This window comes from Pezoporus wallicus, unplaced genomic scaffold (assembly GCF_028554395.1).
Source record: "Pezoporus wallicus isolate ANWC-B61680 ecotype Strahan unplaced genomic scaffold, APGP_CSIRO_Pwel_v1 scaffold_3294, whole genome shotgun sequence".
Lineage (NCBI taxonomy): Eukaryota > Metazoa > Chordata > Aves > Psittaciformes > Psittacidae > Pezoporus > Pezoporus wallicus.
Genome location: NW_026635478.1, coordinates 2,433,382 through 2,460,712, shown reverse-complemented (window position 1 = coordinate 2,460,712; position 27,331 = coordinate 2,433,382). Strand labels below are relative to the sequence as shown.

At 40.0% G+C, this 27,331-nt stretch overlaps 3 protein-coding genes and 1 non-coding gene across 10 annotated transcripts in view; 1 reads left to right on the top strand and 3 right to left on the bottom strand.

Moving 5' to 3' along the window:
- The window catches only part of APAF1 (apoptotic peptidase activating factor 1), a 30,539-nt gene extending 30,126 nt beyond the window's left edge, over positions 1 to 413 (bottom strand). For all 4 annotated transcript variants that reach the window (XM_057425162.1, XM_057425170.1, XM_057425179.1 and 1 more), the window contains exon 1: positions 298 to 413. The gene's annotated coding sequence lies outside the window, so the exon portion shown is untranslated. The remainder of the gene's footprint in view (positions 1 to 297) is intronic.
- Positions 414 to 1,201: 788 nt separating this feature from the next.
- Positions 1,202 to 9,998, top strand: IKBIP (IKBKB interacting protein). 2 transcript variants are annotated; one of them, XM_057425252.1, is made up of 4 exons: positions 1,202 to 1,238; positions 3,310 to 3,537; positions 5,051 to 5,168; positions 9,137 to 9,998. In XM_057425252.1, exons 2-4 carry the CDS (start codon positions 3,344 to 3,346, stop codon positions 9,899 to 9,901), a joined length of 1,077 nt encoding a protein of 358 aa, XP_057281235.1. In that variant the 5' UTR covers positions 1,202 to 1,238; positions 3,310 to 3,343; the 3' UTR covers positions 9,902 to 9,998. The 2 variants fall into 2 exon arrangements, with proteins under 2 accessions (XP_057281235.1, XP_057281227.1); XM_057425244.1 differs by lacking the exon at positions 9,137 to 9,998 and adding an exon at positions 6,067 to 6,934.
- A 4,300-nt stretch (positions 9,999 to 14,298) lies between these two features.
- On the bottom strand, positions 14,299 to 23,574 carry SLC25A3 (solute carrier family 25 member 3). 3 transcript variants are annotated; one of them, XM_057425271.1, is made up of 8 exons: positions 23,425 to 23,574; positions 23,122 to 23,275; positions 19,357 to 19,478; positions 16,374 to 16,553; positions 16,082 to 16,263; positions 15,237 to 15,409; positions 14,756 to 14,866; positions 14,299 to 14,635 (listed from the first exon to the last, which is right to left on the bottom strand). In XM_057425271.1, exons 2-8 carry the CDS (start codon positions 23,267 to 23,269, stop codon positions 14,475 to 14,477), a joined length of 1,077 nt encoding a protein of 358 aa, XP_057281254.1. In that variant the 5' UTR covers positions 23,270 to 23,275; positions 23,425 to 23,574; the 3' UTR covers positions 14,299 to 14,474. The 3 variants fall into 3 exon arrangements, with proteins under 3 accessions (XP_057281254.1, XP_057281245.1, XP_057281266.1); XM_057425262.1 differs by lacking the exon at positions 19,357 to 19,478 and adding an exon at positions 19,071 to 19,192; XM_057425283.1 differs by lacking the exon at positions 23,425 to 23,574 and adding an exon at positions 19,071 to 19,192 and having other exon boundaries at positions 23,122 to 23,262.
- Positions 15,720 to 15,959, bottom strand: LOC130610962 (small nucleolar RNA SNORA53). The gene has a single exon (XR_008975127.1). It is a non-coding gene; the product is annotated as a small nucleolar RNA SNORA53 (small nucleolar RNA).
- Positions 23,575 to 27,331: the final 3,757 nt, after the last annotated feature.

Sequence of the window (27,331 nt, the reverse complement as noted above, 5' to 3'; positions counted from 1 at the left end):
CACATGATGGAAGATGGAGCACTCAACACTGCCAGGGACTGAGCCACACCTTCCTTGTCAGCATTTGATGTATAACTATAAACTTGCATTCTTCCTCTCTGTCCTTAAAAACCATAAGTGCCTGAAGACAAGAGGAGAAAACTATTGCCTACTACACAAAGGTTTTCTAGAAGCGATCAGCTGTGAGTCCCAAATGATCTCCCCGATCACACAATCCTGCACAATGACCAAAGGCTCCATAGGCAATTGCAAACTTCCCCACGGAGCAACTACAAAGCTTCCTGCAGAAGCGCTCACCTTCTTCACTCCTTCCTTCATGAGCCGGGTAGATGCAAAACAGCTGCCTTTGGAGCAGCCCACGCCGGAGCGCCTCTTTCACCGTACTCACTGAATAATCTATTTTCACTGAAAATGAGGAGATTAGGAAAGTCTTACACCCTTCCCTGACCCCACCGTACCGCTCAGGAGTGGGGACGGGAAGGCTCCCCAGTCGAAAAAACGTCCAGGTTAAAAATAACTAACTAAATGATAATTAAGCCACCAGTGAGGCAAATACAAAACAAAAGCACCTCGCGAACAAAAAACAAAGGCTTACCTCAGACCCAGACACGCCTCGCCATTACCAGCCGCAGGGAGAAGGAAACAGAAACCGGAGCGCTCAAACCAACCGCCAGCCGGGACAGGGAGCTCTGCCCGGCCGCTACCACAACCTACCCAAGGGTCAGGGGAACAAGCCATCTCTAAGGCACACAGCTCGGGGCCGCGGGATGCAGTCAGCCTCAATCCCGCCCTACCTTGTCCGTCCTCTTCCCTCCCCGCCGACTCACCTGGCTGGCACCGCGGCCGTCTGCAGCCGCCGGCAACAACTTCTCGCCCCACCCTGAGAAACCACTGCCCCGCAGCGGGGAAGCAGCGCGTCCCGACTACTTCCTCCTTCCGGGCCCGGGGGTGGGATAAGGGCCGACTCGGCCCACTCCTGTCCGCAGCAGCCGCCAGCAGCGCGGCCCCCACCCCGCGCGGAGCCCAGCCCGGCGCGCCGGCGCAGAGCCTCGTCGGCCGGTAGCGGGAGCGCGCCTGACGTGGCGGGAGGAGCTGCCTGCCGTTCCTAACAGCTCTGACGGGTGGGGCGACAGGCGCTGGCCCGGGACGGAGGTATAGCCGCCGGGCGTGTGAACTTGGTCACGGCAGGGTAGAACCGCCCCCCCGCCCTGCAACTGGGGCCGGAGGAAGCCTCCAGGGTACGGAGGGTGTCCGCGGTGCGCCGGGGTGCCCGGTTGCTGAGGGAGGGGGAACGGCAGCTCTAAGCACTGCAAGGCGGTGGCGTCGTGGGAAGAGTGGTGGTACCGGGGCTGGGTGGTGTCCTGCAGGCCTGCTCCTGGGCTGTGGGAGTTTCCTGGAAGCCTGGGGCGGAGGGAGAGCCGCAGTCGGTCTCTTTCGGTGCCCTGGGCCGGGCGCAGGCAGGGCAGGAAGAGTATGAGAGGCTCGGGGGCGTCTATGGGGAGCTCGTCTGTCCCCACTGCACGGGGCTGTGCTCTTGTCTTTTTAAGGCTGATTTGTTGCTCCTGTATTGAACTATTTTCCTACCTACCATTCAGATCTCTTTTAAATTTTAACTTCGTAATACGTGCTCTCAATCCCAAAGGTGTTTTAAATGTTATAAAACAATATTTTTGATTTGGGTTGGGGGGGGGGGGGAGAAGGGAGGGGGAAGGGAGGGAGCGAGCCAGAGGTGGTTTATTTCCTACAGGTCAAGCTCAGAGCACACTTCTAGTACTGACTTGCAAGCAGCTCTCAGTTTCATGCCCTGTGACAGATTAAATTTTAAACAATGCCTTTTATGCCTGTGTGTGACTATGTAAGTATCTCTAATGTTTAAATAGTCGTATTTTGACAAGTGACAAAACGGTGGCAGAAAGAAGTACAAAGTTTTTGTCTCAAATTGTGCTAAACTGAATCTACCAAGGCTCTGGTCTATTTTGAGCAGCATGGTGGAAGAATTAGACTTAAAAATTCCACTGTCTCCTACTTGGTTGATTAGAACATGAGGTTGTGTACTCTTTGAAACTGGAGATTCATATTGCTTGAATTCTATTCAGACCTTCAAAGATGAAATTATGGCTTTCTTTTTACCTAGATGCAGCATTTAATTCATCTTCTCTATTTCTCTATTAACTGAAGTCTGTGGCTTTATGGATGACTGTCCTGGGTTCAGCAGTAGCAGTCATGTTTCTCCTTTGTGGTAGCTGGTGCAGTGCTGTTTTGACTTCCAGCCTGGGAACAGTGCTGGTGATACCAATGTTTTCAGTTGTTGCTACGTGATGTTTACCCTGACCAAGGACTTTGTGAGGCTCATGCTCTGCCAGGGAGGAGGGGAAGCCAGGAGGAAGCAGAGACGGGGTGCCTGACCCAGGCTAGCCAAGGAGGTATTCCATACCACAGCACGTCATGCCCGGGGTGGGGGGTTACTGGGAGTTACCCGGAAGGACACAGGCTTCCAGGTGGGACTGGTTTCTTGGCCGGTGGTATCATATTCTCTTCCCTTGTTATTTTCTCTAATCACTGTTGTTGGTGGTGGTAGTGGTGGTGATTTGTGCTGTACATTGGTTGCTGGACTGTTCTTGTCTCAACCCGTGGGAGTTGCACTCTTTCGATTCTCCTCCCCGTTCCCCCAGGAGCAGGGAAGGGGAGAGCTCCGGGGGGGGAGCCCTCGATTGCTCTCAGCCCGGCACCACTCACTGGGAGTGAGTGAACAAGCTGTCTGGCTAGGGTTTAAACCACAACAATGACATGGAATCATTACAACAGATTTCTAAGTTAAAGTTTGATTTGCAATCCCATTTTTTTTAAAATGAGGAAGTTCATTTTCCCATTTAAAGTGGAGTAGATAATAATTTAAGAAAATCTACAAGTAAAACAGGATAGTGAAATTGCTGATGAAATAGTGATGAAATTGTGACAATAATCAACTATAAAAAGGAATATGCTTTCAGTCCCAGATTTTTAAATATATCTTGAAGATGGCTTACTGTACAACAGGTGACTTATTTCTGGAAAGGTAAAAATAGCTAAAGTTTGAGAAGTCAGCTCAGTCTGAGAAAATATGAAAGTGGTGCTCTGTAGTATAGAAAACAGTGTCTATATTTCCACAGTGTCTTATGAAAGTATTATGACACTTCACAAAAGTTCATATAACTAGAAAACATAGTAAACACTGCAGGAAACACTTTTTGGGTGTAACTAAAGGGCAAAATGTTATATTTGAGGATATTTAGAAGTAAGTAGTCCTCTTTGGTTTTGTTTTTTCCCTAGAACTCTTTTGCTTCTGCTTGTTTTAAAACACAAAATGTCTGAAGTTAAGCAGAGGAATAAAAGTATTTCTTCATCGAAGAAGAATGAAGGGTCACAAAAGGTTGAGACGCAAAGTAACTGTGAGAAGCTGGTAAGTCCCAGGACCAGCAATAATTGGAGTTCCTTTTGGATGGACTCACGGACAAACTTGAGCATGATTTCCCTTGCTGTCTGCCTGGTGCTGACCTGGTAGGTAACCTTCTAAACTGGATTTTAATGTTTTCTTTTGTATTCCATACTGTTAAATCATGGACAATATGATTAGTTACATTTCCTAAAGTTAGAAAGATCAAGGAAGGAATGGCAGTACTCCCAAGTGTGGAAGCATCAGTGTACAGTAAGAAAGTATAGAAGCTTGATCTGTTCCATCATGTTGAAAGTTTAAAAGTTGCCTTGCTCATGAATTCTAAATACCTGCTTTGGAGACTACATCTAACTGTTAAGAGCAACTTAATCTGACAATAAGTACAACAAGGCTCATTTGGCAGGTAATAATTCAACAGTAGAAGTGAAGTAAGGTTTTATGTAAATAATTTGCTCAGCAGGATGGTAAATTGTTCATTGGGGGAGTCTTCAAATAAAGGTCAAATATCTTTGTAAAGGATGTTTTAGAAGATCTTAGCATCAGTACCTTAGTTCCATCAGAAACTAAGCTTCATACAGAAATGATTAAATTCTCAAAACTCTAGGATAAGAAATTAGTCCCAATTATTACACTTCATCTTAATTTTCAGATTGACATCTAAAATTTGTTCTTATTTTCTGCTTATATCTGGTTTGCATGCATCTAACTATCTATCATCATTAGCATTTTAGCTTTTACTAACTTAATCTGTATAGAATATTTTAGATCTTTTGAAACTTCTAATTGCTATTCAGTATACTAATAAATATCAACTTATGAAAGCACAAGTATTTTAAATAAACTCTATTATTCTAGGTAAAATCGTTGTTATGACTGTGAGGACCCCTCCATAGTCTACAATAAACCTTGTTTTGGGATTGACAACCCTCTAGCAAAATTTGGGGTTTTAGCTTGTTTGTCTTGCTTCTTTTTTAACTGGACAAAGTACTTTCAGTTACTGTGAATTTAGGAGCTTTCTAAGCTGTATCTAGAATGTATGTAAAGTACAGGATTGAGGTCTTTGCTGTCTTCATTATAACAGTAACTATACAAGCTTTGCTGCAGTGCACCTTATGATCTTGGATGGTTGCAGTTAAACATAAGAGTTAACCAGCCTTTCTAAATCCAAAGGCTTCTGTGCATCATTTTATGATGCTTTACAAGAAAGTCAAATTAACTTTTTGTATTTTATATCCATGTTAGGTTAAATAGTACTTTATCAATAACATGTATTGTAAGATGATGCATTTTGAGCATGTAACGCCCTATGTCAGCTGTCTTATTGGACATTTTTCCTGTTTGAATGGCATGCAGCATAAGAAGCAAGCACATCTATGGCTGATGCCTTATTTTTCTACCTCTGTAGGTGTGTGTGTATATATACATATATAACTTCAGTATGAAGACAGATCAACTTCATTAAATTCTAGTTTGTTTTTTTTCTCTCATGTATTAATCTAGCAAATTCTGTGAACATAAATCCCTTCAGTAACAGACTGCTGTGAATCAGGTCCTAGAACACTTAATATATGTGACTTCTATAATTTTGTTTACTATTTATTTACTTGCACTTTGCAGGGTCCTGTTTCAGCAGTCAGGTCAATTTGCTGGTATGGAAAAAAAATATACTTTCTTACAGCAAGAAGCTGAAAAATTCCTGGATGTGGAAAATAAAGTTAACTTAATTTCTGAAAAGGTAAGCATTAACATCTTAATTGGATAACCTCTAGTGATTATATACCATTGTTTTACTTTTTTGTCATTTAGGTAAACTTAACTGACTGTCTTTAAACAAATTTTCAGAATGTATTCTACTTACCTGTGAATAGGCCTTGGAGGGTATTTCTTGTGACTAAATGTATCAATCCATACCATTGTTCAAGTATGTGAATATAGTGGTTGTATCTCAGTATTTTTTTAAAGACACTAAACTATTTTCAGAAACTTGATTTATGCATATACTTCATGCTACCAGTACTGTTCTGTGTATAATTCTAAGATACTTAGTTTTGAAGAAAATGTATAGGAATTTTTATGTAGTAGACCTTCATAATAACATGAAGACATAATGAAGTGATAGAAATAATTTGCATTTCTACTTTATTTTCTTATCTGCTTGTGACATTATCAAGTGGAAAACTTGGGCTGGCTGCTGAATTATTTTGCAGATAATGACGGGAAAACAGTATGACTTATGCCAGTGAAGTTGTTCTAGTACTGAGCTTGTAGTGATGTCATTTATACATGATGTGATCTGGTTATTTATATACTACACATTGCAAGATGTTGCGTGGGATTTACATAATGTGATATATTTTACAAAACAAAAAAACACATGGAAAATAAGGGATTGACAACAAAGAAAATAGTGTGTTTTTTATAGAAATTCAACAACAAACATACGCTTTCCTGTGACTTCTTCATGCAAGGTTAATCAGCAATATTTTAAAGTTGAAGCATGAAAACAAATCACATAGGAGCTTTGTAACAAGTAATGTGGCTTCTAAGGGTCTTTATTCTCTGTTAAATGCAAATGGTTTTCTATCTTACTTTCAAGAAGTAGACATGGACATTGTTTTATGTTACAAATGCAGCTTGAGTCTTCTGAAAGTATCCTCCAAGCAGCTGCCTTGCCTGTCTCTGTGATGACTGAGTTTGAGCAGGAAATATCTTCTCTTCATAACATCATAAATGATATTCAGAACAATGAGCGGACTCTCTCTCTGAAACTGCAGAACGTTAATGAGAGGTTCCAAAATGTCAGGAATTCCTGGAGAAGAAGCTTGAATGAAATGAACACTAACACCAGTGGCTTAAAATTGGAAGTGAAATCCATACATACAAGAGTTACTTTCCAAATTAATGAAGTTGACCAAAGAATTAAATCCCTTTCAGAAAGAGTAAGAGATTTGGAAGACAGTACAGCTAGAAATATAAAAACACTAAAAAGGCAAGAAGATGATGAATTCTCTAGAGTTGAGCAAAAGTTGGACTTGCACGCAGAGGCAGTTGAAAAGCTAGAACAAGAACAGAATAGTCTGTCAGCCAAGGGCAGAGACCTGCATCAGGAACTTGCCAACTATGAACCTAAAATCGAGGAGTGCAAGACCCATTTGCCAGCAATTGAAAATGCTATTCACTCTATTCTTAGATTATCAAGTGAATTGCTAAGTATGGAGAAACAGATACAGGAGTTGACAACACAGCTATATACTGTGGAAAAGGATATGCTGAAATCCATTTCTGATACAGTGGCCGTGCAAAAGGTTCTTGAAAGCATGCAGTACAATGACAGCATATTGAAAATTAAGGGTGAAATACTGGTTTTAGAAGAAAACATGCATGACATGAAAGTATCTTCAAAAGAAATAACTTCGGAAAGCAGTAACTTAGAAAATGACCAGAATGGGGATAAGTGAATTGGGATTTACGGCTTTCATTGCTGAAAAACCACTTAATAATGTGACTCCAACATATGTTAAGGATAGCTGAAATATTGTCATTAATTTAAAAAGGCATTAGATTGAAAGGCAGACTTTTTATATAGAGGCTAAAGAACAAGAAATATTTTTTTAAGGAGGAAGGAGTATCATCTTAAGGATTAATTTAGGTTCTTTATTAAAAGTTTATTAGAAAGGAACTAGAAGCAAAATATTTAGCGCTAAAGTGGGGGGGGAAGTCAAAACTGAAGACATCAGATTACAATTTACATTCGGTTTTCACTGCTTATTTTTTTATATTGTTACTTTTTGTATTGTATTCCATGGACAATTATATTACCATGAACAATTAAGTTCTTATTTCAGATACACATGTACTTTGCTTTTAATGTATTATATGCCATGTTTTTTGTGCTTACAATACAGACTTCTGAATGTCAGTTGTTACTGGTATCCACATTTTATTATGTGGAAAAACGCACCAAGTACATTTCTAACAGCTGCAGGTTAGATACAACAGCTTGACAGAAAGTGAGTACCCCTTATGGAGAAGCTTGTACTGGTATTTATAAGCACAGGGTTACATAGCAGCTGGTGTTATAATTCATTTCCTTTACCCTGTGCAAATACCCTCCTCAGACCTAATTTCCATCTTTTTCAGACTTCCTGAAATCACAGGCATAGTTTTGTTCTGCCACTGAAGTTGTTGGACTACATGTAAACTGAAGTCCTTATTTACAGATCTTCCCGTTAGGTGGTTCTTCAGCATTTAATTTGAAAGTTTGGTGTGATCAGTCACTGAGTTTGTTGTTTTTTTTTTTTTTTTTTCTTGTTTGGTATTTGTGAGTTAGTTTGTTTTTTCTGGTGCTGTTAGAAACAAGTTTTAACTTTTGCAGAATGTTCTCTGTTAGACATTATGTGACATGTCTGGTATTGCTTTGCATTTCAAAGGGGAAAAAAGCCTCAACAGTGTCACTAACATTGTTTCCTGAAGTTTGGTGAACCAAGGGCTGCAGGAGCAGTTAATGAAAGCCATGGAGTTATGTATTTGGGGGCTGATAGTATCTAATTTTTCCGTAGATCTATTACGTCTCCTTATACAGGATGCAGTACTACCTGATGTGCCTGATAGCTGTTCACTGAAACTTGGATCTCAAGACCACTCTAAACTTGTGTCTACAGATGTCTGGTTTGATAATTTCCTACTTCTGAACTCCGGAAAGTAGGTTGCTTAGTAGACAGTATGAACCCACAACATTTGACTTAATTAGGCTAAAGCTATTCTGGCTGCGTCCATTCATCTATCTAGAACTCTACTGAAATCTTCACTACAGTTAATGTTGCCCATTCAAGAGACTATTAAGCCAGCACTTCTCAATGTTATAAAGTCTATCAGTTTCATCATACTTATTACATATGTACAGATTTGTATCTGTTTACAGTCATATTCAAATAAAATATATTGCAGTTAATCACCCTGTCCTTGTGCATAATCTAATTCAGAATAAATTGTTTCTTTTCCAAATTCTACAGACTTACTGGGGATTGAACAGGAGTGTGTCACTTGGGTATTTTCCTTTCTTCCTCTCAAATTTGAAACCCACAAAGAAGTGAAGTAGGAAATGCTGCTAAAAATCTAGCTATAACATGAGTATCCCCTCATTATCACAGCTTTGATGGAGGGCTTTTCTATGAAATATTTGTCTTATTTTAGACAAAAGAGAACCATGCCTAATTCCTTCAGCTTTTCCTTCTGTGACCACCATGTTCAAAATACATATAATGATTACCAAAATAAAACCACATCAATTAATTATGATCCATGAGTTTTGGATAAAAGAATTTTGAAGTGGTCATCTTTCTTAAGTGTTTCTAAACTATCTATGTGTGTCTTTCTAGATCACAGCTGTCACTGGCTTAATACAAAAGATTTCCATAAATCAGAAGATTGCATTTGATCTGTGGTTTCAGAGGTCGTGCTGGAAAGTCATATAGTGCCTTCCTCCAATGGTTGTTGGAATAGAAAAAGTAATAATATATGCATTTGTTATGTATACTGAAAAAAAAAAGCTTTTTTTTTGTGTTGCAACATTTCTTTCCCACAGACAGGGTTTGCATTTGGTTTCAATATCAGATTAGTAAGATACTGTATTAGATACAGCTTCAATTTTGATATATATTAAGCTGCAAATCTTGTGAAATATTTTTGATTGTTTTCCTTTAGTGTGAAAAGACTTGGAACCTAATGGAATACCTGGAAGATCTTCAAGTAATTTCTCACATTAAACATCTGCAGGAAGATATTTATACAATGAAAGTGTGGTCTAACAGCATAATTAAAAACCAAGAAGAACTGCAGACGAATTTAACAGCCCTTTTTCATGCCATTTCAACTGTGGAACAGAATGCAGCTTCTGTAGCAAAAAACCTAGCTTTGACCATTGTGGCAGTAAAAACTGACATAAGGCGCATTTCAGGCCTAGTTTCAGATACTACTGCACTGACAGAAACTTTGAAAACACTAGAAGATAAAGTAGAAAAAGGTGAAAAGAAGACAGTAAAGAACATAGGGGACCTGCTTAGCAGCAGCATCGACCGAAGTACAAAACTACAAAGCGTGGCATCCAGTAACACAAGAAAAATTGAGCAAATTCAGACAGCGCTGTCTGAGTTAAGGAGTGATTTTAACAAGCATTCAGATAGACTTCTGAATCTTGAAGGTGACAGAGCAAAAGTTCTGAAGACAGTTACTTTTGCAAATGATTTAAAACCCAAGATGTACAAACTTAAAAAGGATTTTCCCATCTTGGCGCAGTTCATAAATGACCTAACACTGAGAATAGGAAGGTTAGTGGAGGATGTATTAAGGCGGGAGAAGGAAATTGCTTTACTGAATGAGAAACTGGCCAATCTAACAAGAGTTCAAACAGAGATCAAAGTTATAAAAGATGAAATAACCAAGATTTCAGACATGAATCGATCACTGTGAAATGCCGCTGCCTAAAGAATAGCAGTTGGAGGAGTGTTAGCTCCATCATGTGTCGTACTCAGAAGGCAGTGTTTAAAGGCTTCTAGAAGTGCACCAAAACTGAACTAGAAATTTGTCCTCTTCCTCAGAAAAGGACAAAGTCGTACTGATTTAAAGGGATAAAGTATAATGTGAGAAAAAAAAAACATGTCTCTGTACATGTATTTGTCTTTCTGAAGGGTGTCAGGTGCTACATTTAATAAAATGCTTGTTTTGTACAATAAAATAGTGTAAAAGCATAAAATCTTGTTCTTAGAGAGCTTTCTTTCATGAAGAAAGTAGGACCCAAAACCAACAAATCTTCAGCTTTCCTTTCCTGCTCCAAAGGAGGGAACAAAAACGTGGTTTCCATATGGAGTTAAGACTTAACCAGACTGCAGCAGCAATTTAAAAGTTGTCCTCTGTTATGCCTGTAAAATGCAAGGTTATGCTCTGAAAGACCTACCAGTGGCTTTTCCCCCACTGTTAAGGATTCTGTTCAGGAATCCTAATAGTGTTAATGATTTACTGTTTCTTAGCCTGTGAAATACTATAGCGGGCAGCAGAACTAGCAAAGAGAAGCTACTTAGGTCCCAAAAGGTTAGACTGATCTGAGCCACAGCCAGTGTTCCTGTGGTGAAGAGCAAGAGCTTGAGACCCGAGACATTTGAAAATGCAGTAGGCTATAGACTGAAGTAACGAGATAATGGGAATGGATTTAGCAGAGAAAAGGGAGAAAGGTGGACTGAACAGGAATAAAAGTAATTAAACAACTAAGAGAGGTACAGCAATTCAGAAAATCCCTATAAATTATATCAGTAAGTACAAGCAGACAGTACAGCTTTTGTAACTTCTCACCAGTTGGTCATACCTGAGCATCTTGCAGCTAGTAGACTCCTAATTGTACAGAAGCTAAATCATTCCTCTTCCTCACTACTATCCTCAGAAGGCAGGTGATTAGTAATTTCCCATGATCTGCACAGGTATTACAAAACTCCATTTGCCCTTCAAGCATACACCTCCACTGTACCAAAAAATAAGTTTTAGAGTAGCCTTTAATTATACAGGTCTAAGGACAAACGCAAAGCTCTTTGTATGGCAGGAAAGATGAGACAGAGTGTTAAGTATTTTACTATTGCATTTAAAGCAGGCTGCTCACCTTACCTCCTTGGTTTAGTATTGTCAGTGGTGGGGAAGAGTATCAGTAAAGCTGCAACCCCTTACTCAGTTCATTTCTAGGGGCACAATTTTATTGATTAATAAAATACAGTTTTATTAAGTGATTAAGAGATTCAGGCAATAATGGAAAATACAGCTATGACACTTAAAATGTTTCATCCCACACAGCTGAACTTGTTGTGATACTCAGGACATCTTTTTGCTTTTAACTTGGTATGCAGGTATAGGAATGCCCAATAACAGCCTTGCCAGCAACTCACAAGGGGAACAAACAAAACAACCACCCCAGCAATTAGGTGATCAGTGCTGAAAAACATGAGCAAAGTAATCTAAACACATTCAGATCTACTTTTAAACACCAGAACATCAGCTCAGCCAAGAAGTTTCTACTAGCAACATCCTCCTCCCACATCACTCAAGAGTTACAGAAATCATACTCTGTAACAAGGCCATGTAGCTACTAAACTTAGCTACTCAAGGTAGTCGTATTTGCTATAAAAAAGCAGGATGTTTATTGTTTTCACTACGAACTACATAATTTCTGTGTAGAAATGCAAGTGAATTACAACTATTTGTATTATTACAGCCTGTTTTAAAAATGATATGCAACAAACATTTCAGCAGGTATCAGCACATTTGATCTGTAATACAACCTGATACAGACACAGGGGATGGAGTTGTTACTCCACATTTATATAGGCAGTATGATTTAAACCAGAAAGCTCCAGTAACAGCAAGAAAGGATGTTTTGATGTTGTCTCCTTCATAAAACAATATACACAAGCTATGTTTTACAAAGCACTCTGGGGTGTAGTGACTGGTCTGGAGTTTCCCAAAATCAAAATGGAGTGTTCCTCAATACAGAACTTCCCCTGCAACATCCATCAAAAGCACCACCACTCCTGCACCCCACCCACCCAGCTTTCAGAAAACACACCAAACATTTTGTCTAAAGCAGTTATAAAGTTGACCTTTTAAATGCATTTTAATACTGCAGTTTTCCCACTGAAGCTTATTTAAAACACCAGTGGGTTGACTGGTGATAGAGTGTATATTAAACCCCTTCATCACAAGCATCCAAACAAGCCCATAGCTGAACATTAATGAAGTCAGCACCTGCAAGGAAATTCTCTTTCTTGTGTTTTCTGTGAAACCCAGCATTAGAAGTAGCACTATTTTCCCTTTCTCAGTTACATTAGGAAAGGGGAACAGCCAGCTGCCCCTTGTAGTCTTATCTCAGATTTACCCTGATAAAATTATCTGAGCATCTTTGAAAAGATAGTTTCAGGTCTACCCTCAAGCAACGAGTAAATGGATTTCAGATTCTAAAATTACTTTACTGCACATTACTGTATTTAAAATGGATGCACAAGAGACCCAATTCTAGAGAAAAACTGCACAGTTTCGCTCCAGAATGACAAGTCTTGTGAAACGTAGATTATCACTGAATTACATGACAATCAGACTACCGCAACTGCATGAGCCAAGTTAATTTCGCTTCTCTGCAAGCCTTAAAATTTGACAAAAGTACTTCACTTTCGCAGGATTAAAAGAAACTTGAGATGTTTCCCAAGGGGAAAAAAAAAAAAAAAAGAAAGCCTCCCAGGATAAAACACGACTTTAAAGAAACTCTGATTTTCAGTATACAACAGCAGTACTGTTTTTTCTACCAAGTTGAACTAAATACAAAAGTTAACTTCAAAAGCTGATTTAATACCAATGGGCTTGACTGATACAAGGTCAAGTCATAGTTGACACTCTTCTCCAAGGAAGCTTTTATGTAACAAATGATTAAATGCTCCTAACTTCAAAGCTTCTCGCTCTCAATGGGGCTATGAGATGTACATACTTGTAACATGAAATACATTTAATTCAGCACTAAAATTCTTGTACAAATGGTTCATTTCAATTTACAGGATTTGACTTTGCTGCTCAATGCAGTTAGATACAAACCACTCCAATAATGTGTCTAGTGTTATGGTGACAAATAGAGCAATTGTAGGCTTTTTTCAATATTTTTGCAAGGCAGCAATTCAAACTAAGGCTCAACTTGCTTGTTTAGCATTAACCATCCAAAATCTTGGAAGCTGGAGGGTTTTCCCAGACGGTAAGAAGCTCAACATTAGGTAAAATAGCAGCAGGAACACCAGACTCCAGCTAGATGCAATGGTCAGTACTTATGCTACTCCAGTGTCACCTGCTTTAATTGCTCTTTTGACTCTGAAAGACAGAAGAAACAGCAGCAATGCAATGCACGTGAACGCCAAGTTCAGTGTCATCAGCTCACATGCTGAAAGGCAGCATATCCAAACAGTTTTGCACAAAAGACACTTGAGCTCCAGCTGTACTAAGCAAACAAAGTAGTGCTGGTTATGATGAACCCTTTACATACTATCAAGCATTTCCTGGATTTTTCTCAATGTGATATCATCTGTGTGTTTCTGAATAGCCACAAGGCAGAAGGCAGCATGCTCACCTTTCTGAAAAATGCTGGGAAAAAATTCACTGCCTTAACAGAACACTGCATGAGTGCTTCCACTTCATGCCTAGGAGCCTAGATTTCCTCTTGTTAAAGCTAAAAAAAAAAAAAAAAAGGTATAGCTTCTTGCACTGCATTAGGGCATTGTTCAAACAAAACTTCATATTAAACTAATTGAGGGGAAAAAATATATATATAAAAAATGTATCAAACTCCAGGAGTACCCACAGTACAACCAAAAGCACTGAGTTCTTTGGTGTGGTTCAAAGCCAACAGAAGCAAAAATTAAAGTTAGCCTAGGTTAGTTATATTGGGATGACCACCCCAAAGCAGAAACAGCTCTATTACACACAAGGTTCCTTTTACCTCTATGGAGAACACCCATAACATGACCAGGAGGCCATGTCAGACTCATTCGCATCTCAACCATTCAGCTGTTCTACAGTAGCAGCTTATTACAGGCAAATACAATGTTAGACTCAAAGTGCATAGAACTGCAGTTAAGTATCCGCAGGTCTGCAAGGATACGTTCTCGGCACTTCTCTAGAAACATTGAAAACCTATTTCTGTTACAATTGTTTCACAATTCGCTAGCTCCTGAAGTGCAGATTACTATTTTTATTATTACTGGGGGGGGGGAGGGATGAGGTGGGAAGGAGTATTTGAGGTATTTGCTGCTATGAAATGGAGGTTACAGATGCAGTAGTAAAGAGACACTAAGCACTCTCTTTCTCATTTATTTCAGGCAATGACAGTGGTAGAATTTAAACCCTCACGTGGGATGAGGGCGCAGCCAATAACAGTATCATATACAGTTTGTTTTCTACATAGTCAAATATATAAAAGTTTCATGAAACTCATCACTGGGAGGGCCAGTACAGTCAGTCCATGAGTTGTCTACTCGGTTAGACCAAGCTTCTTCTTCAGAGATTCTGGCATTTCTGGTGGAGGTGGACGAGGAAGTCTGAAATAGACCTTCACAGAATCATAGATGAACCACTGTAGCGCAGTCAGGGTACCAATCATAATGATACGGGCAAACAGACCCTTCCATACACCTGCAGAGCAAAACAAAAAGCATGAGAGGTGTAAGACAACAGGAAAAAAAGAAATCCCCCCCCCCAAAACACAACATGCCATAAATGCTTGATCCAAAATACACAAAAGGAAAGATGTACCTTTGAATCCAAGCCTCTGAAGAACCTGTGAAGCAGAACTGCCCTTTTCTTTGTTCAACACAGACACTACAGAGTCAGCAGGATGGGACACAATAGCACAGAACACACCAGCTGAAAGAATAATTTGACATTAGTTCTGTGGTATTTTACCTGTACCATAACTGTGTACATGAAGTACAACTGCCTGAAACACCTTCTAATAAACTGCACAGAAATTATGGCAAGCCTCTTAGTATCCTCAAACTGCAGTTTCTATATTTGGACATTAATATCGGTAATATATAGGAACAATTAAGAGTACTGTCCTACTACAGACCCATTTGCCACTTACAGATTAGTGTGGGGTTTTTTTCCCTGCACATTTAAAGTTATATGTAATTTCTCTTATTCCAGTCACATCTATTTGATATTCTGAAAAGGGACAGGCTTACAGAATTGCAGTAGTCCATTAATGAAGTGTAAGACTTAAAAGATTCCTTACCAATATAGCCTGCCACAAATGTGACTACCAGTTGTTCTCCTTTTGTACATTCATTTCGTGGCTTGGGAACGACATACTTGTAGAGAGCTTCAACAGTACGTTCAAAACAGGCAAATTTCATCATTGTGTATGGAATCTGTCTCATCCATAATGGAGCAACACCTTTATAGAAACTTAAAAAGAGAAGAGCCAAATTCAGTTTGATTTTCTCCAGCACTTAAGGTACATTTCTAACTTGGTGTGTGCGTTAGCTTACTGTTGCCATCAAGAATGTAACTTCTAAATACTGACACTGTAAGGGTTCAGTGTCTCAATACATACATAGCAGAAATTTAAGTTTTATTAGTTCCCGAGTATTAACTTACAACAGCAACATGAATTAGAATTTACCTGATCCCTATCCTGCACGGCTGTTTCTGTAGTCACTTCAGATCCCAAAACACTGCACTAATGCAGTACTGATACTACAAGTGCAGTAAGGCTTATGTCTGCATACCAGCCAAGTCCTGATAGCAATAAATGACTTGTGTATTTACAGCCACTTCTATCAGAACAGAAAGCTAACATGCAGTTATATTACTCTTACATGCCAATGACTCAAGCATCTTTGACTGTACAACCAAAAAGTTGCTGAATATCTCTGACTGGGACTGCTAGAAAATGAAGTTATCCAGCAGAACTCAGCACAAAGATACTCACAAAGATGGATCTAAGGAGCATGTGGAATTAACAGTCAGTATTATACGCTAAAGCCACAATTAGTTTTAGCAACAGTTCTTCATTAGGAAAAAAAATACTCAACATCAAGATCCTGAATAAAAAAATTATAATCAAGAGATACTTACGCCCAGATGCCTTCTTCTCCAAACATTTTAGGTACAGCCTCCCGCAGAGTGTTAGCGTATCCAGGCTGTGTCTGAATTCGAACTTTAGCAGCTTCCATTGGAGCCAGAGCAATGTCAGCAAAAAATTCTGCACTGGCAGATGCAGCTAAATATAGTGAAGTACGCCACAAGTATGCATTTTCCTGAAGGGAATTTAAACACACAGTTTTGTTAATGAATCATGCTTTTGTGAATACTCTGTGTTACTAATACTACAATAAACATACTGTCACGTAAACCACTTAAGGCTTACCTCTCCTAGCATGTTGCCATACAGGATCTTGAAAACTTCATAGAAACCAAATTTACAAAGCCCCTGCATGGAATATCCAAAAAAGGTTGGAGCCCAACCCTTAGCCAAGCCACGAACACCATCTTCCTTGATTGTCACTGAAAATCCATTGAAGATGCTCTTGTATTTTTGTGGATCAACCTAAACAGAATAGGCAGTTAATTGCTTGATATAGCTTACTACTTTCCTCTCAGCCCCCCACCATCTGAAACATAAAATTCTTAAATTCCTCATACAGCTGGCCTCCTATGGTCCCTGGACAAATGACGTACTCACAAGGTTACACTAATGTAACCGTAATGGTTATTTGCTAGTCTCAAGCCCTTACTTTAACAGCCAGTATGTTCCTCAGTAACTGGGAACAAACCAACCATGTGAATTTTGCTTTACATTTATTCTCCAAATCAATAATATGACTTTCTGAAAAAGATTTACTGAAATCACTATTCTAACCCTGTCAGTAGTATACTTATATAATTCTGTTTAGATCAGATTCTTTCAAAATTTGATAGCTTCTGTCAGCAATCTCAATCACTTTACACACCTATCAACACCCAGGTGTTGCCACAAACCAAGCCTGACAATTCACCTGATTCTTTATCAGAAAAGGTTAGTATGATCCCTCTACCCAGTTCAATTCAGACAGATAGAGCAAAGCAGATCAAAGAGTACTCAAAAACTTCTATACTTGCACTTTCACTTCAAAGTAAAGGGTACATACAAATTATTTTCTGCACAAAAAACTTTTGAGTGAGATTTCATTAATAACTCATTAGAAATTTTAAAAAGGACCAATGTGAATAAGTACGTCATTCTGACAAATTTTAAGTCTCATCATAATGTTAATTTTCATATATGACATCATCTAATGTTTCCTCAGAGAATAAGGAAGGTATCAAACAAGAAGTCAACTAACGATTTCAGAAAGAGCTATGGAACACATGTGCCAACCTGAAGTGACTGTTATTTTGTCTTGCAGTCTGGCAAGAACCTACTTTGAGACCTAGTTCACCTAAACATCCAGAATTTCATAATACTGGGTATTTAAGTGGGTACTGTAAAATAAGACTATATTTGTGTCATAATTATGCTTAATTATCATCTACATAAAAGCTGACCTCTTCTTAAAAAAACGTAAGAGCAGGCAAAGGGTTCCTGCCTGGAGCATCTAGGAAGCATCAGTAAGGTCCTCTGTACTGGATCTGTATAGAGATACATGCTGACAGATTTTACAATGTAACACCAGGAATCCACACCTTCCTCTAACTGCTGGAGAAGAAAGGGGAAGCGTCACTACCCTTGCCATGTAGGGGAGCCCAGGACTAGCAGCCCAAACTGTGCACACCAACCACACAGCTGAAGCCTGGAAAGCATGAGGCCTCGCTTCCAGTTGTATACGCAGCACTGTGTCTCTCTCAAGACTTATGCCTGTTAACCCAATCTGGAGTCAGATTAACAACTGAGATGCTATATCTTCTCTACCCATGATCGATCAATCTCCTCAGGAAACTCAACCTTAGGTATGGGTAGTCAAGGTACCAATCTTGTATTCTGAAGTCTGTAACAATGAAAGAGTGCACTTAAGCTACATTTTCAATAACACATACAGAGCTACAACTACAGCTATTCCCCACTAGCAGAAACAGGGAATTCCTACAGTTAACCTTGTCTTGATGCAAATTTTGTAGAAAGCAGCATGCTGCCGTCAATTGAGGTACGGCTGTTTTACAGAATTACTAGTTTGAGACCAGAACCTCAGGTGCTCTCAAGTACGTGAAAAAGGTTCTCCTACAAAGGATGCTAAATAAAGGCCTTTCAGAATAACATAATTTTAAAGAACACCACATTCAGTATTCCTAATGTCACTAATAGGTCTTGTTAAATTCACTGTTCCCTCCTAATCTCAGTTCTACCATTACAAAACTGCCACTTCAATAGTCAGTCAGCCTACGCAAAAGGGAAGTCATTAACTACTGTATTTCCCAAAATTTAGAAGTTTGCTTAAATTTGTTTTTCTTGAGGCACAGATTTGCCTGAATAAATCCAGTAGTACGTTTCTATCTACGGCTGTTCACTAGATGATTTTACTGTGGAAACTGTTATTGCAAATTAAGTGTGATGTGATGACATCCCTTTCAATTCTATCAAGAACCACTTCAAGAGTAACCACAAGCACCAATGGCTTTACCAATACCATATCAAGTTTTGCCCATTCTATTCAAAGTGGCATTATCATAAAGTATCCAATCCATAAACCATGCACTGATAATCCACAATGTTAATGGATCAAATTATACATGCATGTCACTTCAAGCTAAAAACCCACAGATCTTCAGAATAGCAAAGATACTATTTTCTTTCTCCAACACCACACAGTGTTAGAGAGCCTACCAGCCAGCAAAGAGTAACATCATGGTTGGTGCCTTTCAGCAAAATCAGTCAAAGGTGTTTTCAATTCAGACAAAAATAATTCACCCAGATTATCTCAAATGCCTCTGCTTCTCTTGAAAGCGGTACGTTGTTAGGCTCACAACAGCAGAGTTAATTCATGTTTACTTACTTCCTATCCTCCATAAAAATTTAGTGTCCCTGCTGTAAAATCTTAATGTGCTGGCCACATAGAGAACCATCTTAAGAAATTTTTAAGTTAATACAAACCTGCATACGACATTTCACTAAATCCAGAGGTACAACAGCAGTGTGCGTCAGGCCACAACTTAGGACCCCACCAACGCCACAGAGAGCATAAAACTTGAGCGAGCCATATTCACAACTGTACTCTGCAGCAAAAAATAAAAGACACACCATGCTTTTGCATAAACTCCATGCACTGTTAGACAATATGTCCAGGGGATAGCTTATCCCTCCAGTTCATTAGTAGATTAAATATACCACACTAAACACACTTTGTCAATGCTACCACATACCGACATGCAGCACAAACCTGCATTCTGCATTTAACCAGGTCTAGAGGAACCAGTGCTGTATGTGTTGTTCCACAGCTAATAATCCCACCAAGGCCACAAAGCAAAAAGAATCTGTTTGAGCCATATGCACAGCTGTATTCTAGTTAATTAAAAAAAAATTAAAAAAATTATATATATAGGATCAATCATAAACAGCAACAAAGCTCAGAAAAGAAATAAAATTGACTGCTACCTTCTTAAAAGTATTACACTGAAATAATCTCCCATATTGTATTGTTCAACTGTAGTGTTATACTCAAAAATAATTCCCTTGCTTTGAATTAGCATCTCTTGGACTGACAAGATTTGGTTCTAAGCCTTTGAAATTAAGTTTGTTCCTTAATAAATAAATAAATAAATAAATAAATGAAAATAGCAATGGAAGAAACAGTCAAGTCTTAGCACTCAGCACACTTAAACCATAGAAATGAATCTCAGAAGCTGCTAACAGAAATTATGACTCAGAGCTGCAATGTCCAACATTTTCTTACATCAAGGAATTAAGCAAGAATAGTATTTCTCTAGTATTACAGCTTCTTTGGTTAAATATTCTATGATAGTACAACTTAGGTATTTAAGTAGAAACCATACAGAACTACAAGATCAGCACCGGATTTTTTTTCTTTATGCAGATACACTTTCAGGTATTTTACAGATTCATACAGATGTTTTTCAGTCTAAAACAATCTCAGATTTATACAGCTTCTGTTTAGTGAAACTGCATCTTATTATCACATTCAATGCCTACAAACAAGGTTCATGAAAGAATCTTCCCATCATGTTTAATCAAGGATATTTCATTTGCACTGCTCCATACAGTACTATGTATAAAACCATCCAGTCTTTAAAGAACAGGTTATTATTTTTCATAAATTCCATTGACGCAAAGTTACTAGAGCTAGAAAAAAAAAAAGGATGAGTTTCCCTCTTCCATTTTTGAAGAAGCTACAGAGGGCATGATGAGGGACAACCAAGAAACAATTTTTTTTTTGTAATTTTTACAATTAACAGTATGAAATAAGCATGAGGTAGCAACACCATTCTGCTATTATACTTAGCATTTTAAATACATAAGCAAAAGCAATATATTGAATAAGCATATAGAAAACAATACATCACATAGAAAATATTCCCCACAGTAGAAATGGACAACCTAGGTTCTTTTTCTGTTAAATCTAGTGGTGTTACTTCAATATAATGGAACAGACATTAGTGTTACAGCAACTTAATAAGAACTATCCTCACAAAAACAGTAATGAAAATCAAAAGTCAGCAAAACCCTAACTTTATTCAGAGCTTCTGAGAACTTCTTTGGGCTTTTTTTTCTTCTGTAATAAATTCCTTTATGAACATCAACAAAAATTTACAACTACATTCAACAGCATCAACAGAGCACCAGTTAACACTAGCAGGCTTTTCCAGCTTCTAACTTTGCTTGAGGGAAGGGAACTTCTTCCCTCAACTACTGCAGGCTTTGTATTGCCTGTTATGTTCGTATTTCTCACCTTACTCTTCATAATTAATCAACAAGGCAATAGAAGTGTCACTTTTTCTCCACTTTAAAATAACAAATACTGAAACACAGACACCATATTAAGCCTATACTTGAAGGATGAAATCAGTTAACAATCAGAATAATGCATAACCTATGAGTATTTTTTTTTAAATTGAGATATTACTCAAGACTGTAAATATGCTGGTCCAGGACTCACACACGCCTCTAAAAAAGGTTGGTTATGCTAGCAGACTTGCAAGCAGTAGTAACATTCTGCTTACAATTTGCTAGTATGACTTGCTAAACACAAACACGGTTTTCTATGAAGGTGTAATCAAAGAACAGACTCTTGAGTCTGTATTTCAGGGTAGCTCTGTCTAGCTGAATCTTTGGCCTGCTGCACAACAGTACTGCAGCAGTTATCATGATGCCCAGATACCAGAAGTGCTCATTCACATTCCCTTTTTCACAATAATTTACTGTTACAAGTGATACTCCTCAATTGACAGACAACGGTAGAAATCACAAAAAACTAGAGCTTTATGTACCTGTTTTATTATAATGCTATTGTTCAGACTGACCTGCTGGTCAGGTGTTCAAAACCAAGTAATTAGGAAAAGCAAGCCGGTATTGATTAGGCTTCAGCTCTTTACAGGTACCTAAGTTTGTAATGGTACAGCAATATTAGGGAAAGAAAGCCACACTACATACCAGGCTTTCTATTTTAAAAGAATTAAATTTCCTAAAGACTGTTACATGAAAAGAAAACTGGATAAGCATGTAGTACAGAGAGCAAGAAAATTATTCTGACATACCTAGAAGGGGACTTAGGACAAACACCCTCATGCTACTCAAACATAAACATACAGACCAAAAACTTGTCTACCTATTAAGATAGCTGTATCATAATTATTTGATTTCTCTGCTTCTGATCTGACACATTAACAAGGGCAAATTCCAAAAGCTGATCATAAAACACTTTGCCTCTGAACTATCCTAGAGTTAATGCTCTGAGATGAGCTCAAAAGACCTTGTGGTTTGTACTGACTTTGTATGACCTTGTGTAAGCTCAGATATCTTCTGAAATGTGTGAACCTCCAACACAAAGGCCAGAGAACCAACTGGTCCATGAAAGAATGAACACAGCAGAAAAAACTATGAAGAATAAGAAACTCTGGTTACCTTTGACAGCATATGCTTTCAAACAAGATGAAGATCATGCTTCACGCTTTCAAGAAATAAGTGCAACCACTAAATATATTCAGCATATCAAAGAATAATTTATGGCTTTAGCTAGTAAGCAACAAGATTACCACACTGAAAGTCAGAAGTACTTTTCTGAAAATGTAATAAAATCCAACAAGTTTATCTCTCTTTCATATATCATATGAATGTTCATGCAAGAGGATTAACACACTTCCGTAAGCATAGTACTTCAGATGAGTATCTTGCTGAAAGTAGTACTACTGCAATTTCATTTTATTTTTTTAATTAAAAGTAGAGGCATGCTTTCAAGTTATCAAAAGCTTAAAATAATTAGAATTTTAACATCTACCTCCACTATTAGTAGTCTCATCAAGGTCTGACCTTTGAAGTCACAAACGCAATAAGGAAACACTTGCACCTAAAATCTAAAATGCATCACTGTATCTTAAGACAGCAGAGCCATCTGGTGCATGCCCAACAACTACAAAGGGCACCTCTAATGTGTCTGGATGTTCAGATGTCCAGCTCTAAATAAACACGGAGAAAAGTAAGAGGAATAGCAAAAAAAAAAGGTAAAAAAAAAAAAGTATTTCAAATCCATCCAGATTCACATGCTGCTCTTCTCCAAGGAATAAAGAAGCGTAGGCCTGAAGTCCCAGCCCTCGAGGCTGCAGGCCCAGAAGCCAGCAAATGCACTCTTGCCCCGAAACAGACTCGATCAGCGCTCTCTCTCATTACTCCAAACCAGCACCTTCCCGTCACGTCGGATCCCCGCTATCACTTAGCGCACACCGCACGGGGAGCGGAAGCTGCCACCAGCGCCTCCCCGGCCCGTGCCCTTCCTCGTCCTCCAAGCGAGCGCGTAGGCCCAGCGCCCGCTACAGAGCCGCTCCTCCCCGGCCCGGCCTAATCCAGTAAGCGTTAACCCTCTTTCCGCCACCCCGGCCGCCGCAAGCCCGCGTGAGCGGAGATCGGGCTGGCAAGGGCGCCTTACCCGCCCGCGGGCCTCGCCACGGCCGCCATCCCTCCCTCCCGCTCTCACCTTCACCGGCAGATGCGGCCGCCAAGCTCCGCCGCGTGGTGGGCCCCTCGGTGGGCTCCGCTCGCTTCCTCACCCCATCCTGGATCGGCTGGAAATGCGGCGCGTAGAAGGGGTTGAGCCGGGCGAGCGGCGCGATGGAGGAGAACATGGTGACCTGAAGCGGGCGAAAAGAGCAGAGCGGCGTGGGACTGCGGGACCCTCCAGGGGCCCGTACGGCTAGTCCCGCACCCAAGATGCGGCCCGTCGCCCCAGGGCGAACAGCGGGTCCCGGCGAGCGGGCAGCCCAATGCTGTCCTGACTCACCTCCTAAGATGGCGGCAGCGCGCGCAGAGGCTGACCGCGGGCCCGGCTCCGTCACTTTGTCCTTCGCCGGCACAAGGGGCGGAGTCACAGCCCAAGAAGCTGCAGAGCGATTGGCAGAGACGCGCTGCCAACCGGCACTACCGCGCACGCGCAGCAGCGACCACCACCCTTCGCCGTTCCCCCTCCCGCCCTTCACGGCTGCGCTCCGTGCCGGGGGAGGTGAGGGGGTCGGGTCAACCCTTATCCCGGGGCTACTAGGCTGCGCCAGGCGGAGCTGCTGGGGACGGGGCACTGGCTGCGCGCCACAGCTGCCGGTCGGTTCACGGGCCGGTCGGCTGCCCCGTGCCCTTGCCTAGGTCAGGCGAGCGCCGCAGCTGCGACAGGCCTGAAGAAGGCTGTGACTTGTTGGGTAGCTCGGAAGGGAGGTATTGGTGCACCCTCCCTGTTAAAACTCTGTGCCTGAACTTCTGAGCCTTCCGTCGTTCTGCCCGTATCTGGGCGCTTGCTAGCCAGTCCGCAGAGCTACAGCCCGGGACACTCCCATACTCCTGCTCCAACGGCCTGCTTCTAGCACTAGCAAGCTGTTCTTGGTTCACAGAGCAGGCGACAATCACACCCAGAGTTTAAGATGAGTTTAAAGAAGTCCAGTTCTGTTTACTCACAGCTAGTGATACTTCCTGGCAAAGCTGCAAGAAGCAACTCCTTCAACAAAAGCCGCACCCCTCTGGCCAGGCCCCTGCTGCAGCACCATGCCAGACCCAGCACAGACAAGAGAGAGGCCACCACTCTGCCCACAGCCTCTACAACTGCATTTCTCCTTCCAATGGCAAGCCTGCAAGCTAGCAAGGGCCTGTGCAACAACAGCTACAGCTGCTGTCAGAATAATTGTGAGATACTGTTTTGTTGCAAGTGGAGTGTTATTTAACAGAACACCCATGCTTACCCTTAACTACCTTAAACTACACTTTCTCATAACAGTGTGATTTCACTCATTTTAGTGGATTTACCAGTGCAACACAGTTCAGCTCTCTGGTTATTGAGAGATAAGAACTCCCAAGTTCTCACTATCTCACTCATACCCCTTCCATTACAGTGCTCCATAACGTAAGCGCAGCAGACAGCACAGCAGGAGGCACACACTGAACATCCCAGCTATTACTTCCAGGCAGGGACCCATACTGAGAGCACACCTGCAGAAACACCCCTTTGGCAACTCAGCAGCTCCTACTGAACCACAATCATACACAGGCAAAAATGACACATGCTTCCTAGCATTGTTATAAAAGTCTAGGTTGGTTAAATCCCTCTTGAGTAAACTTGATTCCAACTGCCAAGCAGGAAAAGGCCGGCTGAACTTGATTCTTTACTTTCACTTGGCTACCAGCTGAGAACCTAAAGTGCTGCTCACTTTCCTGCCACTGGCAGCAAGGGAGACAGGCCAGAATTGTTCATTTTGCTACTGTTCTGCTCTACTCACCTGCATTTAAACAATTGTTGGCAGCAATGTTTTCTAAAAGCCAAATTTCACAAACCAAAGTACATTTAAATGATTGAAATTCTTGCAGAACATAGAGATAACCTCTGTTCCAATTATGAAGGATGAATATGTGACTATACATACATCTAATGGCAATTTTTATGCACAACTAGTACTGACACATTATAGTCTGCAGAACCATCAGTTTCTTTGGGTTTAGCTGCCAATTAACTTTTAACAGCAGTACTGTTAACAAGTACAGTTAACCAGCAGTCTAACATAACCCTGTGAAAATACCAGAATAATGTGTTTCTGCTGAATGCATACCATTTCCCATCTGTGAAAGAATAAAATAGCAACAGCACATAATTCAAACTATCTAGATTAATCTGATTTTCTGACACATATCAAAATTAGTAATAGATGAAAACTTGCAAGATGTTACCTTTTGGTGTCCACTTCTGTCAGATTCACAGTAAAAAGAGCTGTTGTAAAAATTAATCTTTGATTAAAACCATTTTACGTTTCAAATTTGTGGAATTTAGGAAAATGACAGTTTCGCAACTCCAAAGTTTACTTACTTACATCTATCCTTCTGTTACTAACACCCACCACACACACCCTCCATCTCCCCCCCCCCCCCCAAGCAGCACACAATCAACCAACTGCAGACTAGTTTCTGTCCTACAGTAACTCCTCATAGTTCTAACATTTTGGTGAAGCCTGCAAGTAAAATCAAAGCACTTGTAAACTTGTTCTCCAGATGACATACTGCTTTTAAAAATACACAATGAGATGGTGAAACAACCAACCACATCTTTGATAATCAAGTTAGCACAAGTAGCATCTGTTCTTGTCATAAGCATGTATTTTACTTATTTATTCTATCAATACCAGAACTACTAGACCATGATTCTAAAGAATCAGTAACAGATCAATTCAAGCTGTAAGTTTCACAGCCAAAGCCTTAACACTGCAGCATTCTCCTTCAACAGGATCTAAACTAGCTAGGTTGAAATTACATCATCTGAATGCAGGAACTAACAAAATCTCTAAATGGCCTAAGAGTCCCCTCCTCATCTGATGATCTTTTTTATCTAAATTCTCCCCAATGTACCAATGCTGACAAAGAATTTCAAAGTGAGGTGGGACAGAGAATCTGAGGAATTACTTTTCAATATCAATACATATTTCTTATAGGTATCTATGCCACCTTAGGACTACAAGTTAAATTAACTTGTAGGCCCTATGTTGTATGAACACATACATGTATGTATACATCTGTGATAGCTTGCTTTTGCACTGGTGGAAAGCAGCCTGGTACACTCCCTAAGGAAAAAAAGCTTAAGACATAGGAAAAGTTTTAGATAAAGACAGGTAGCCTTACTAAACATACAGTAAAAGCTGTATTAACAGACAATAAAGGATGTGCTGGAAAGCCTAAGTCTGTTAAACACAAGATTTAAAATTATAATCCATCCCCATATTTATTTTGGCCAGTCAGATAAAGGTTTTGATTTAAAAAAAAAAAAAAAGAAAAAAAAGCTTATCAGCCCAATATGCAACTTCAAAGCAAGCCAAAAATATACTATGTAGAAGACATGCCACACAATTTTACAAGCTTTATTCATAATTCTCAGCTGAACAGCCTCTTTTTGGAGCTTGTATTAATTAAAGGCATTATTTTGGTACTCAGCTGTACTTTAACTCTGCACAAACCAGTTAATGGCCTTTAAAAAAAAAATAAAAAAACTAAAAAAAAAAAAAAAATCCCCCAAATACAAATCCACAACAAACAAACAGTATTTTGTCCACAGAACCATCTGAGAAGGCAATTAACAGGAACTCCAGATTTTAATACCATGAAGGGTTTTCCTAAGTTGTGCCACAAGAAACAAACTGAAACATACATAGATCAAGTCTATGAGGGACCTGAAAGCTTCTGTAGGGCAGTAGGGAGCATGGTGCTAGAAAGTCTACTTGGAGAACAGTTTCCTTCACATAAAAATCAGTTTCAAAACACAGAATTTAAGATCTTGTCTCAGACAGTAGGTAAGCTCTCACAGCCTCACCATGGATCAGGTGCCACAGTAAGTCTCAACACTACAAGTGATACCCCCTAGCCATTCACAGCCTGATACCAGACGCCAAACTGGGCACATGCTACAAGATTAATGCACAATTTAAAGGGAAAAACACGAGCTCTGTGTTAGCTGTAACTCAGACAAGCAAATCAAGGTATGTTTTCAGCACAGTATTCTAAGCACTATGACCAGTCATGAGAATAAAACTCACCAAACCCCCCAATATTGTCATGCCTATTAACTTACACAGCCATTTTTCCAGTCTTTTTGTAGTTGTTGCACTAAAAGGGACTTAAGCAACTTTTACCACATCAGAACTCAACTAATTTTTGCATCTGGAATTTGG

Excerpts from the sequence above, each read along its gene's own strand:
- IKBIP (XM_057425244.1), top strand. The coding sequence starts at position 3,344 with ATGTCTGAAGTTAAGCAGAGGAATAAAAGTATTTCTTCATCGAAGAAG. Across the intron at positions 3,538-5,050 it reads GTCTGCCTGGTGCTGACCTG|GGTCCTGTTTCAGCAGTCAG; the intron begins GTAGGTAACCTT and ends TGCACTTTGCAG. Across the intron at positions 5,169-6,066 it reads TTAACTTAATTTCTGAAAAG|CTTGAGTCTTCTGAAAGTAT; the intron begins GTAAGCATTAAC and ends TTACAAATGCAG.
- SLC25A3 (XM_057425271.1), bottom strand. The coding sequence starts at position 23,269 with ATGTTCTCCTCCATCGCGCCGCTCGCCCGGCTCAACCCCTTCTACGCG. Across the intron at positions 14,867-15,236 it reads ATTTGTGGCAGGCTATATTG|CTGGTGTGTTCTGTGCTATT; the intron begins GTAAGGAATCTT and ends TTATTCTTTCAG. Across the intron at positions 14,636-14,755 it reads TCAGAGGCTTGGATTCAAAG|GTGTATGGAAGGGTCTGTTT; the intron begins GTACATCTTTCC and ends TTTGCTCTGCAG.